At 58.3% G+C, this 9967-nt stretch overlaps 1 protein-coding gene across 1 annotated transcript; it reads left to right on the forward strand.

The window, feature by feature from the left end:
* The first annotated feature begins 3795 nt into the window (after positions 1-3795).
* KIAA0408 (KIAA0408 ortholog) lies at positions 3796-7570 on the forward strand. Its single transcript, XM_078604601.1, has 5 exons — positions 3796-3813; positions 3906-4208; positions 4704-5045; positions 5450-5529; positions 5988-7570. The coding sequence occupies exons 1-5, from the start codon at positions 3796-3798 to the stop codon at positions 7498-7500; spliced, it is 2256 nt and encodes a 751-aa protein (XP_078460727.1). The 3' UTR covers positions 7501-7570.
* Positions 7571-9967: the final 2397 nt, after the last annotated feature.

Below are 9967 nucleotides of genomic sequence, written 5' to 3' on the forward strand. Positions count from 1 at the left end.
GCAGGGCCATGCGACTTCATCGAAGTGCGGAGCTCACAAGCCCGGCGGGAGCGTCCAGGAGATCTGCCACCACCACCTGTGCTTGCGCAAGAGGTTTGAGGAGCTGAAGCAGCGCTACGAGCAAGAGAAGCTGCTGTGGGTGAAGGAGAAGGAGGTCCTCTTGCGGGAGGTGGCCGAGATACACGTGAGCACATGGAGCCACGTGGCCGCGCACGACGCCGCGTCTTGCGATGTCCGAGTTGGGTTCTGGTGCGTGGCGCGTCCCGCCCTCGCAGTCGTGGCCACGCTTGAAGGAGCCGTCGGTGGTGGTGATGGGCCCCGCCTCTCCGGCCACAAATTCTCATCCCCCTCGCTCTCAGTACTCGCCTCCTTCTCGAATTCGGATGTAATGTTCTACTTGTGGCACGGAAATGATCAACACCGTTAAAATGGAAAGCTCTCCGTCTCTCACAAACAACGATTCAAATTTGGCTCATTCGAAAATTGCGCCACAAACTTCTCTATCGGGATTCTACTGCACGCATGGAGACGATTATCGCCCCCTACTGGCAGACGAATGCCCCAGGTCTGTCTTGCAAATTAGACTATCGCGGTCACTTGAAGGAGATTGCAATGGAAAATAAATTGGCTTTCAGAAAAATCAGTGTAGCAGTCAGCACACTGGATTAGCAGTGCAGAGGTCGCCGAATCGATTCGATCTCCCTGCGCGGCAGCTGGAACGATGGTGGCACGTTCCTTAAAGCCTCCCCAAATGCCTCTGTCCACCCAGCCGTGTGCCTGGGCTCACCACAGCCAATGGATCTGCAGGTCGCGTGTGGTGGGGTAAAGTGTGGGTACTTTCACCCCTTACAAGACGTCGGGTCAACGCGGTGTTTTGCAGAAGCCGCGTGCTTTTTAATGCTCTCATGTTCACATAGCAACGTTACAACTTGGGTGATGCTTTAGCGTAAGCAGAGAGGGAGTGTTTTAATGTTCTCTCCGTAGATCACTACTGACGAAGTTCACTTCACAACCGCATAACCATGAATCCTGATTTACCGGAAATGTTTTTTTTTACATTAAAACAACGTTCCCGCTCTGACCAAATCGGCCGCAATGCGCATATCTTCCTATCTCGGAAGCTAAGCAAAGTTGCGCATGGATAGTGCTTGGATGGGGGCGTCACCACCATGCATAACATGTGCTATAGGACTGTGGGGCTACGTGAAGAGCAGCAGAGGGCAGTGGCAGCAAAGTGCATTGCACTGTACTTCTATGCGTCCATGTCTATGCTCGCCATCTTTCAATCCGCACCGAAACGCATGGGCTTGGAAAGTTACTCGTCTAAGCAGTGGAATGAATGAGGGATGTACCTATTGTTTTATTTCGCCTGTTTACCCAGGAATGCCTCGCCGAGTCTCAGTATTATTTGTCAATGAGCTGGGGAGGCATGTTGTTGCTGCTGCTGCTGTGTGTGTGATCCCAATTGAGTAATTTGCAGGTGATTTTTCAGCACTGGGATGTTTGTCTCCCACCAGTCACACCGTGTGTGTGTGTGTATTCACGTGAGTGTGTGTGAAGTCACGTGTGTGTGTGAATTCACGTGTGTGTGTGAATTCACGTGTGTGTGTGTGAAGTCACGTGTGTGTGTGAATTCACGTGTGTGTGTGAATTCACGTGTGTGTGTGTGTGTGAATTCACGTGTGTGTGTGTGAAGGCACGTGTGTGTGTGTGTGTGTGAATTCACGTGTGTGTGTGTAAAGGCACGTGTGTGTGTGTGAATTCACGTGTGTGTGTGTGAAGGCACGTGTGTGTGTGTGTGTGTGAATTCACGTGTGTGTGTGTGAAGGCACGTGTGTGTGTGTGTGTGAATTCACGTGTGTGTGTGTGAAGGCACGTGTGTGTGTGTGTGTGAATTCACGTGTGTGTGTGTGAAGACACGTGTGTGTGTGTGTGTGTGTGAATTCACGTGTGTGTGTGTGAAGGCACGTGTGTGTGTGTGTGTGTGTGAATTCACGTGTGTGTGTGTGAAGGCACGTGTGTGTGTGTGTGTGAATTCACGTGTGTGTGTGTGAAGGCACGTGTGTGTGTGTGTGTGAATTCACGTGTGTGTGTTGTGACCACCCAGCACGCACACGTGCCGCCACGGTCCAGCGTTGCCATTGATTCATGCACTTCGTCCTCCAGATTCAACAAAGGTGTTAAGTTGGTGAAAAACGAACACACGCCGTCAAGGGAATGACCAGTCGCATCACGATCCATTTAAAGATCCGTCTCGGGACACCGCTGCAACATTAACTTCAAGCTGAACAGGAACAATCACCTTTGTCACGCTTTCCCCATCGTCATCTCACACTGCCTCGCGATGTAAACCCCCTGCACGTTTCGTCGTCGATTTCATCGCTCCATCTCCGTGGTGCGCGGCTCCTATCGGGCACGCCCCTGCCGCTGGCTGCCGCGAATCTCAGCCACCGCTCCATCGCCCCTCCTGTTGGTGTCCTGCCCACAGTCACTGGGTCCAATCTTGACTCCTGCTCCACGTGTCTCCACGAGGAAGCATCTCTCATTGCTGTGACACCTTCGTGTTCAGTGTCAGTGTTTATGTTCCATGCTCCACAGCAGGCAATCTGCACTCGTGGCTACACGTGTGCTTGCTTTTCAACATTCCAATTTTGCTGAAAAACGAAGTCAATGGGCACACAGTATTTGGCCACGTGATGCCTTCATATGATTGGCTCTGTCGAGTAGCTGAACATTGGCGTGATACCAACACGACGCAACCGAAATGTAACTATGACTCACAACATCGGTCGTGATAGCCTACGTACACAATTAACATGCACACCTACATTGTGTAACAGTCAACGTGAGATCATATAATTCGGGCAGGATCGTGACGGGAGGTTGTTAGCGACATGCCCGGCCATCAACCAGCCGCTGGCGCACGGCGACACGGCCGGGGCAGTCGAGCGGCGCAGCCGGGGGACCTCGTCGCCCCGCGTCGCCGTCGTTTCACCGACCCGGCCGGCTGCCTGTGCCGTCCGCGGTGGCGCAGGCCGTGGAGAACCGGCGGCTGCTGCTGGAGCTGAGGCAGCAGCTGGAGGAGCTGCGGCTGGACCTCAGGGGCGCGGAGCAGCGCAGGGGGGAGCTGAGCGGACGCTACCACTCCGACAAGACCGCCTGGGACGCGGAGCGCGCCGAGCTGAGGGGCCGCCTCACGCAGGCGAGTGACCGCCACCGTGAGCCACGAGGGACGCGAGACAAAGATCCCCTGCGTAGCCTCGACAGACTGTCGGGGCAAGTGCCGTTAGCGAGCACCTACGGAGGTCGGCACGGCACAAGAGGGAATGGCTGGCCAGCAACACGCCCTCGTGGTGATGTTTACAAACCACACCAAGTTCTGTACTCATTTTAACCTGAGTCGACCTAGGGGAGGCCCGGGACCGGTACAGATAACCGGTGCAGATTATTTTCACTGGTGTTGGCCGTGAGCGGGAATCGAACTAGAGCTGCCGGGTTCGTAGAGCAAATTGTATTTATCCAGGGGCAGGGAGTCGGCAGTGCGGATTGCTGGGGGAAGCGAGTTCCACACCATGTGGGCAGCAGTGGAGAATGAGCGACCTTCCACTGAGCAAAGGTTGACCAGAGACTTTGACAGAAAGCCTTGGTGTCTAGAGCGGAGAGTTTGTGTGGACGGAGAAGAGTAAGGTGAGATGTAGGCAGGAGCCAGTCCATGCAGCATCTTGAAGATGGTGAGTGCAATCTTGAAATAGATTCTGGACTGGGAGTGAGTGGAGGGATGCGAGTATTGGGCTGATGTGGCCTCATTCGGGGGTGTGGGCGATGAGCGTGGCAGTCACGATGTCCTCCCCTTCCTATCCCCCACTCCACCTCCATCCCTCCGTCTCCTCCGAACGGGCGCGCAGCTGGAGGCGCGCACCGACTCCCCGCTGGCGGACGGGGCCTGCGGCGCCAAGGAGAGGGACGGCCCCGAGCGGCCGCCCTCCCAGCTCGAGCGCGACGAGCAGCGGCGCCTGTTGGCCGACACGCACGGCGCCGCCCTCGACCTGCGGCGCCAGCTGCAGGGCAGCGAGAGGCGCTGGGAGCGCGAGCGGCGCGACCTGGCGGAGCGTCTGGAGCGCGAGCGGCGCGACTGGCAGCTGCAGCTGCGCCGCATGCAGCGCCGCGTCGAGCAGGCACGACGACCCGCGCCCACTGGCGTCGACAGGGTTTGGCATTTCTTGGGTCATTGTTGTTATCGATCAGTAACTCCCCACCGCCGGGTAAAGGCATCCCCCATTCTCTCCCATTGCTTCCTTTCCCTAGCCTCTCCTGTCCAATCGTGACCTCAGACTTCTGTGATGCCATCTCGCCGCTTTATTATTGTTCAATATTTTACACTTTGTTTGTCCAGGACGCGCTACTTGGCAGGAGGCTTCTGCCAGATTTCTGCAGTAGGGAGCGATGTTGCTATGTCCAATCCCAGTTTAATATGTTGCAGGTCAGCAATGGGACGTTTGGCCAATGCCAGTTACGCTGCACATTTAACTTTTTGTAACATGGCCACCTCTGCCTGGCCATCAACAAGCTGCAAGGTCCCGCCAGGCGTCCAGTAAAGCTCTCCCCTGCTCGGGCTGCACCTTCCTCTGCAAGAGGACGACCATTGCATCCCCTGGGCACGGGTGGCGAACTTCTCTCTTCCCACACCCTCCGTGCCTCCGCAGCTGCAGAGAGACATCCGTCTCCGAGACAGCGGCTTCGGAGACAGCTTCTCACCGAGCCGGCCAGACCCCCCGGCCAAGTCCCCGCTGGAGGACGTCCCAGAAGCGGAGGCGGGCGACGAGTCCACGTCGGGCCGCCCCCCGCGAGGGCGCGAGGTCGCCGCGGGCGCCTCGGGCACGGCGCCGGGGACGCCGGGCGCCAGGGAGCGAGAGGCCGAGGCGCTGCTCGATGCGCTGGTGTCCGACGTGCTCAGGGACCTGGAGGCGACGGCGCCTGCGGAAGAAGACGACGCCGCGAGGGGGGGCGACGAGGGAGAGGGGGCGAGGAGCTCGTGCCTGAACGAGGTGACGACGCGCGCACGCTCGGTGGTGAACTCTCAACGGACGTTAACACGATGTAATCATTTGGCTGATTACATTGTGTATTTACAAAATGGTTGTACTTGTACACGACAGGAAAAAGTAATCGCAGGCTACGTGTGTACAAATACAAGTACACACGTAGCAGGTTATAATTTTGGACCGTGTAGGTTTTTAGAGTATTTAGTGGGGCAGGCGTGGTGGCCACTCCTCAGACACTGTGAACTGAGCGCGTAGGCCTGTGGACGTCGAGTGCGGCGGCTCGTGGGGGGCTCGAGCGTGGGCGTCACTGCCAACGCAATCCCGCCGTTGGGTCATTTAGATCCTGGCGTCGTTTTCAAAGCCGAGAACCAACACGAGACGCGGGCGGTGTCGTGTCGGCCATGCAGGCGCTGTGCGAGATCACGAGGGTGAGCCAGGAGCTGTGCGGCTACCAGGACGAGGTGCGCAGGAAGGCCCGACCACCACGGTACTTCCCTCAGCTCACCACGCGGCTCGCCCACTCGGGTCAGGCCACATTAACTCATGATCCACGCAGCATCACTGCTCAGAAACTACCGTCTTTGCGGTTATTAACTCAATTGGCCGTGGTCTTTACTCTCCTGGATGAAGACCCCTGGATGTGGGCTCTCCAATGCGTTTTCGGGTTGTCCCATGTACTGTTCAGCACGATATCCGATGTTTCACCCCATGGGCCGGTAGTGTTGCTAAGCCACACACGGTACGACCCGTGAACACATTGGAGATCAAACTTCTCAACCTTGTTCAATTTGTGAAACGTGTTATACTCACATCGATTAACAACTTTGACCATGCTGTTTGTTGCTGACAGCATGACAATTTGGACCTTTAGACTCTCTGTCAGAAATTGTCTTTAAAATAATAAGAATATACATAATTCCCATCACCCTTTTCTTCTTTCCCCAGACCCAAATCTGCGACTGCGACCTTGGAGCAGGGATCCTGCGAGGGCTCCTGGCAGCCGGCCAGGGCCCAATCCACCGCGTCGCTGCTCCACTTGCCCAGCGCCAGCAGCAAGCGGCGCCCCAGCGAGACCAACAAACGACGCAACAACTGGTGCAACTCGCTCGACCTCGACAGCATCGCCGAGTCGCCCCCCATGCCGGGAACGGGGGAGCCGCGCCACCTCCGGGTTGGAGCGCCCCCCGTGCCGCCCAGGACGACCTCATGGCCCCCGTCGCCCAGCGACAACTCCTCCTCCTCGGGTGACCTGGCGACGACGTTTGGCGGCGCCGAGCCAGACGGTCTATCGGGAAAGTGTGGCCCGGTCCGAGCAAGCGCACCAGCCATTTCCCAGAATGCCACGGTGCCGCCGGTGAATGAGCTCAACGGTCCGCGCGTTCGGTGGTCGTGCGACCTGAGCAAGATCCAACAGGCCGAGCTGGAGGCGAGCTTCGGCACGGAGGCCCGAGCGGCCTCGCGGCCGCCGGCCATTTCCGCCGGCGCAGAAGGGCGGCGAACGGTAAGCGAGACGCGGGTCTCGGACACGCGCAGCGCCGCTCTGACGGAGTTTGGCGGCGACGCGGCATTCCGGAGGATGGTCGCGGAGCACAAGTCGGCTATCGTCAATGCGCGGCGCGCCGCGGCGAACCCGACACGTGGCGCATTCGCCGGCGCGGCCTCGCGTGAGGAGAGCGATGACGCCGCTGGTCCCACTGCCAAAGAGCGTGGCGACATCACGACGGCGGTGGCGTGGAGCACGCGCAGAGGCGAGGGCGAGGGCACATCGTCAGGAGCGGCATGGCACGGTGGCGTCGGCGGGAGTAGAAACACGTACGTAAAGATCATAGACTTCTCCAAGTTCTACCGAAGCGGCGACGGGAAGAAGAGTGCCGGAGCGACGGCTTCTCCCAAGGGCAACCGGGGGCAGAGCTTGCCGGAACTCTTCAGCGCCTCCTGCAAGCAGCGGCTCTTGAGCCTCCAGCAGAAGAACAAGGCCAGGAGCGAGACGAACGCGGATTGGCACGCGCACCCCCGGAACAGCTTACGCCACGTGGCCGGGGACGTCGCGCTGTTCCAGCGCGGGACCCCGACGAGCGGAGGCGCCGTGTCGTTGCCTGGGCAACTGGAGGGCGGCGTGCGACTCGCGGGTCGCGCGACCTCGCCGGGCGACGGCGGAAGGGCCGGGCGGGCCACGGCACGGCCGCGGGCGGCGGAGTCCCGTTCCAACTTCGGCGTCATTCGGAGGATCCTGGGCAGCGCGCCGGATGGCGTGGCCTGGGTGTGCGGGGCGGAGGGAGAACCAGGCGGCGAGCGGGAGCCAGCGAAGCCGATCGCGGTGGGGAAGCAGCCGGGCCCCGCAAACCGGGCGCCCGTCCCTGATAGCCACGGCGAGCAGCGGTGGCAGCGGTGGCAGCTGGCGGCGCCCGGCACAGCTCAGCCCCTGGCAAGGACCCACCCACAGCTCACCGTGATATGAATCACACGCGTCCTGTAGCACCACGAAAAAAAATGTCAAAAGAGAGTTTCCTGCTGCTCAAATCAGCATTCGGGCATCGGTTCTCATTTTCCATTTATAGCCCTGAGCCAATGGTGGAAATTCCACATTCTAATGGTGGGGGCGAGGCAATCCATAAGAGAGCCACTGTTGACTTCCACATGAAGTGCTACTCATGTGAGCTTCTGCCAGCCATCTTGTTGGGAGTCGTGAGAGTCAGGTGGCTCAAAATAACCTCTAGCCATTTGCAATCCCCCAACGGATGAAGGTCTGCCCACGCCACTTGACCAGACTTCATCACCCTGGTCGGCGAGATTTAGTGAAGGTGAGGAGCATGGAGTACAACTGCTCTCGGCTGCCCAAAATGCAGCATGGTGATCGCCCATTCAGGTGCTATCCAGGTGATCCAGTAGAAGAAATCTTAATACATTTCTCGTTGCTTAAACCATGACACGAATAAATCTTGACTTAAAGCTTTCGTGACTGCAGGAATTCATATTCTTTGGGTTTTTCGGTAAAGTCACTTAGATAGAAAAAATAATAAAAATATCACGACGTTTCGATCGCAACACAAGCAATCGTCATCAGAAGAAAAAAGAGGGGGAAAGCTGCTGAGACAGCCTGCTTCTAAAGGTTTTAAATGGGTGTCGCCCAAGGGTCATAAACGAAGTGGGCGGGGCTATTGATGTTAAAGTGAGAAATTTGCATGTGAATGTAAGATCGGAGAGCTACCTCCACGACGAGGGCATGGAGGTGGCCATTGTACTAAGAGATGAGCAAGTCAATGTAAGATCGCAGCGCCACCGCCACCTCGAGGACACGAGCAACGGCGCCTGTGTAGTGTGAGACATTTAACCTGTTAATGTAAAATCAGAGATTAACATGTCAATGTATCTTGACACGACTGTTACTTCAGTTGGCATGTCCCCGAGGCGATACGACGACGCGATTACGACGATGCTAACGCCGTCTCTCCCTTCCCCGTGCCGGCTCCCCCCGCAGACATCCGTGGCGGTCACGTACCCGGCGCCGTCGCTCGAGTCGAACTTCCCCCGGCCGGCGCGCCCGTGCCGCCAGCGGCCCCCATCTCGCTGGGCTCCGCGCCCCGTGTCGGCGCCGCCCGGTCCGGACGCGGCGCAGCCCGGCGATCCACAGGCCCCGGCGGTCCCGGCGGCCCCGGGGCCACCGCACCGGATAGACGACCCTCTGCTCGTCCTGGAGATCCTCCTGGAGGACAGCAGCCAGGTGTGGCGCTCGCACCGGTGACGAAGCGTTTACGTCCACCGACGGTGAACGAGTGGTGAACGAGTGGTGAACGAGTGGTGAACGAGTGGCCACGTGGGTGGAATCGCTCGCTCGCTCGCTCGCTCGCGCTGTGAGGTGCCCGACGGCGCCGCGTCGGCGTCCTCGCGTTCGGCGCAAGATTTCCCCAACGCCGCCACGGTCACTCCACGCCGGCAGCGGTGCACAAACGACAAACAACTCAACGTTGTCGTTGGTACAGGACGAATATAATGGGTGACGTTGCGGGAAATGGCCCTTTGTGATGGCACATAGCAGACCACACACTTTTCCTGTGAAGGCCAACAGTGTTATTGACCAACGTGTTGTGATTGTTTGTGAACCACAAAGTTGCCACCATGTGCAGAACACCAATCCGCAGATGGATAATGCTCTTTTGTATGAACACTGATTTGTTACCGAAATCACTTGCACACAAATCTCTCGTATGTTTTAAGATTAAAAAATAAAACGTCACTTTCTCCAAGGCTGAAGAGCACTCGTCCTTTTTTTTTAAGCTTCACAAATCCATGCTGAGATGTTTAACAGCGTCATTTAAACGGCTCTTAAAAAGTTCGGATTTAGTCTCTAAATTAACTGTGTAATTGGTGTTAATGGTAAATAGCAATTAGCGGTCTTGGCGCTGCAACGAGTGAACAATTAGCGGGGTTTTTTTCCCGTTCGGCCCAGCGCTGTCCCGTCCCCACCCCCAACCGACATCGCCGAGACGCGAGAACGAACGTGGCGGAAGAGTCACGCGAGCGGTCCGCGCCGGTTGGCAGCAGCCCCGGTGCAAGGGGTGGCACGGCCCCCAACCCCTGGGGCCCTCCTCGCCGCGTCTGGGAAGTCGCGAGCGGTTCACGCGGGACGGCCACCGCGGCCACCGGCACGGCTTTGCGGACCCCTTGTCCCCGAGCGTCCGCCACCGCCCCCGGGCACAACGCCCACGTCGCCCGCGCCGCCTCGGCGAACCCCACGGGCGCCCAGCAGCAGCGACGGCAGCTGCTGGGTGCAGCCTCTCGAGACGGGAATGTGAAGCAGCGACGCCGCCTCGACGCCTCTCCTCTCACGCAGCCACCGCAGTGCGAGCACCAAAACCAGCCCACAGCCACCTCGGCCCACGCTGCGGTGCGTGGGCCGAGGTGGCTTTGTTGGCACGCGCCAACAA

This window comes from Lampetra planeri, chromosome 22 (genome assembly GCF_965212315.1).
Source record: "Lampetra planeri chromosome 22, kcLamPlan1.2.h2, whole genome shotgun sequence".
In the NCBI taxonomy this organism is placed as follows: Eukaryota; Metazoa; Chordata; class Hyperoartia; order Petromyzontiformes; family Petromyzontidae; genus Lampetra; species Lampetra planeri.